Here is a 2,285-nt window from a genome sequence, read left to right on the forward strand (position 1 = left end):
TGAAGATCTTCAACCCTCACAGGATATAATTAAAAACTGGGAGTGCTGGCAGAAGAGTTACTGTTCCCACCCCGGCAGTAACAGATCGAGCTTTCTCACTTAAGGTCAGGGCTCCCAGCCGCGCTGATGACACCAGCAGAGAGCGGCGTGCAGAAAGCGCTTCACAGCTGAGCTCAATTTATGCTTCTCAAGCGTTTTGTCAAGATGACTGCTATAGATCAAAAGGATAGGAGAGCGCTCTCCTTTATTTAGCTTCTCTAGCTTCAGGTACTGACTGGAGAAAAGCAGGACAGAGCCTTTTCTTTGTGAAGAATGACTTGCATCAAGGATTTAGACCCCAGCTACTACCTCCCCACCTTAAAGCTCTGCTGTGAGCTGAGGTGTAAGAAGGCTGAAAGACACTAAATTGTATTGATTACGATACAAATAAGCAGCCTCACTACAAATTTTAAGTACCACGGTTAAACAGAAGTCTTCAGGTAGTGCTCCCTGCAGGTGGTGTGTTTTTCCTCCTGTCAGCTACTAACCCAACTACAGCAGCTTCTTGCGAGGACAGGCTAAAGGCTGAAGATTTTGCAAACATCTTGCCCTCAAGTTAAAGCTTGTGGGGACCAGTGCTTCAGGTATTTAAGGAACCTTTCGAGAAGAGCCCATCTGGGTGCTAACCCTACCCCTAACCCATCTAGAGCACAGAATATTTTCCTCATTCAAACTCTTCCGCGTAAGGAGGCCAGAGAAAATAATCTGTGATTATCACGCTCAGCCCCATTTGGCATGTAAATACCAAGAGGCAGATTGTGCCTTTCACTGTCTTTCTGCCACCTCACTGGAAAACCTCCACGGAATCACCTGAGTAGGATGCTAAAAAACAAACTGCTTCTCTGCTTACCTGAAAATTACATTGTCTCGTATGTTATAATACAAAAATTATGAGAGAGGGTTTTATTTAGCTCACCTACCTGGAACACGCAGGCTAGAAAAGGTAGAAGAAAAGCAATCACATTGCTGATCCCTTCACGGTCCTCCTGTGGGGATGAGAAGTGACAAACAACTACGTCAGCTCCAGTTTATAGCAAGTGCTGCTTGATATTTTGGAACACGCTATTTCATCGAGTACCCCTCATCCTCCCTGATGCTGATTGACTGTAACAGTGTTAAACAGCAAGAACAAGACACCAAGAACTGAGGCTTATGTGACAATTCCTGCTAAATCCAACTGTGCCACCGTGTAATCAGGACACTTTCTCCTTTTTTAAAGTTGTTTACATTTCATGTTAGTTTAAAAAAAAAAACTTTACAGAAAAGCATCTAGACGTAAATACAAGAATAGAAAAAAAAATAATAATCCAGACAGTTTGACAAGACTAAAATGTTTCTGTGTCTCTTCACAGAAGCAGAAGAGCCACCCTCAATCTGGTCACCCAGAAAACTCTCTCCCTTTGCCCCACGTGCAGGTCAGCGCGACCGGGGTTACCTGAAATGAGTGCTCTGCCAGGTGAACGCCGCGAATGAGGTTCAACGCTCCGCACATGATGTTCAGAACAAGCGACAGAATCCCCAGGGGAGTCACAGGCTGCATTCTGTAAGTAGGGACTTAAAAAAGCCCAGACATCAGGGAAAGTTTGCACTGTTACTGTGAAGCTTTTAACATGAACCGACTCAGATCAGCCTAAGCGGGTTTTAAACATTTTCAAAACCTTTCGTGAGCTCCCGAGTATTTCTAAATCACATTAAGCAAGAGAATTTAGTGTTAATGTCGTCTTTTATGGTGCACGTCGGTATTTTCGAACTCTTTATTTCAGCAGATCAGTGTTCTGAACACCCCTCACAGGTTGCTAGAGGCTTTAAGCACCCAAAAGCCTGGGAAAGAGCTTAGATTCCTGACACCCATAAAAGCAAGACAGTGATTCACCTCTTCCTCAGCTGGTAATTAGGTGTTTCTTCCCACTGACAGTCTGAGAGTTCAGTCTGGTAACAGCGATTCGGTTTCACCCACATAGTTTCCACAGAGCCTTTGGTGCCCTGACCAAGCAGCTGCCAGACTGCAAACTGTACGAGCCAAGGACTTTGACGCCCTGCTGCTAACAGAGCTGTTGTAGGAGCTGTCAGGATGACACTGCCCAGTGACAGCAGGGGAAAGTCTGTCACAGAACTGCTGCTCTCACCTCTGGGCCTCTCAGGCTGACAAAACATGGTCAAAACTAGAGCCTAGGAATTAAAGAGGGCGCTGCAGGTGTCGGCCCCTGAGCCACACTTCACCATGCGCTACACCTGCCTGTCTCCCA

At 45.8% G+C, this 2,285-nt stretch overlaps 1 protein-coding gene across 1 annotated transcript in view; it reads right to left on the bottom strand.

The window, feature by feature from the left end:
* SEC22C (SEC22 vesicle trafficking protein homolog C (S. cerevisiae)) overlaps positions 1-2,285 on the bottom strand; it is a 10,963-nt gene that overhangs the window by 754 nt on the left and 7,924 nt on the right. Inside the window, exons 5-6 of the mRNA XM_010144848.1 lie at positions 1,475-1,593; positions 960-1,025 (exon numbers count right to left, since the gene is read on the bottom strand). Coding sequence (XP_010143150.1) covers positions 960-1,025; positions 1,475-1,593 — 185 coding nt within the window. The remainder of the gene's footprint in view (positions 1-959; positions 1,026-1,474; positions 1,594-2,285) is intronic.

The sequence above is a fragment of the Buceros rhinoceros genome, unplaced genomic scaffold, assembly GCF_000710305.1.
Source record: "Buceros rhinoceros silvestris isolate BGI_N320 unplaced genomic scaffold, ASM71030v1 scaffold2541, whole genome shotgun sequence".
Taxonomy (NCBI): Eukaryota; Metazoa; Chordata; class Aves; order Bucerotiformes; family Bucerotidae; genus Buceros; species Buceros rhinoceros.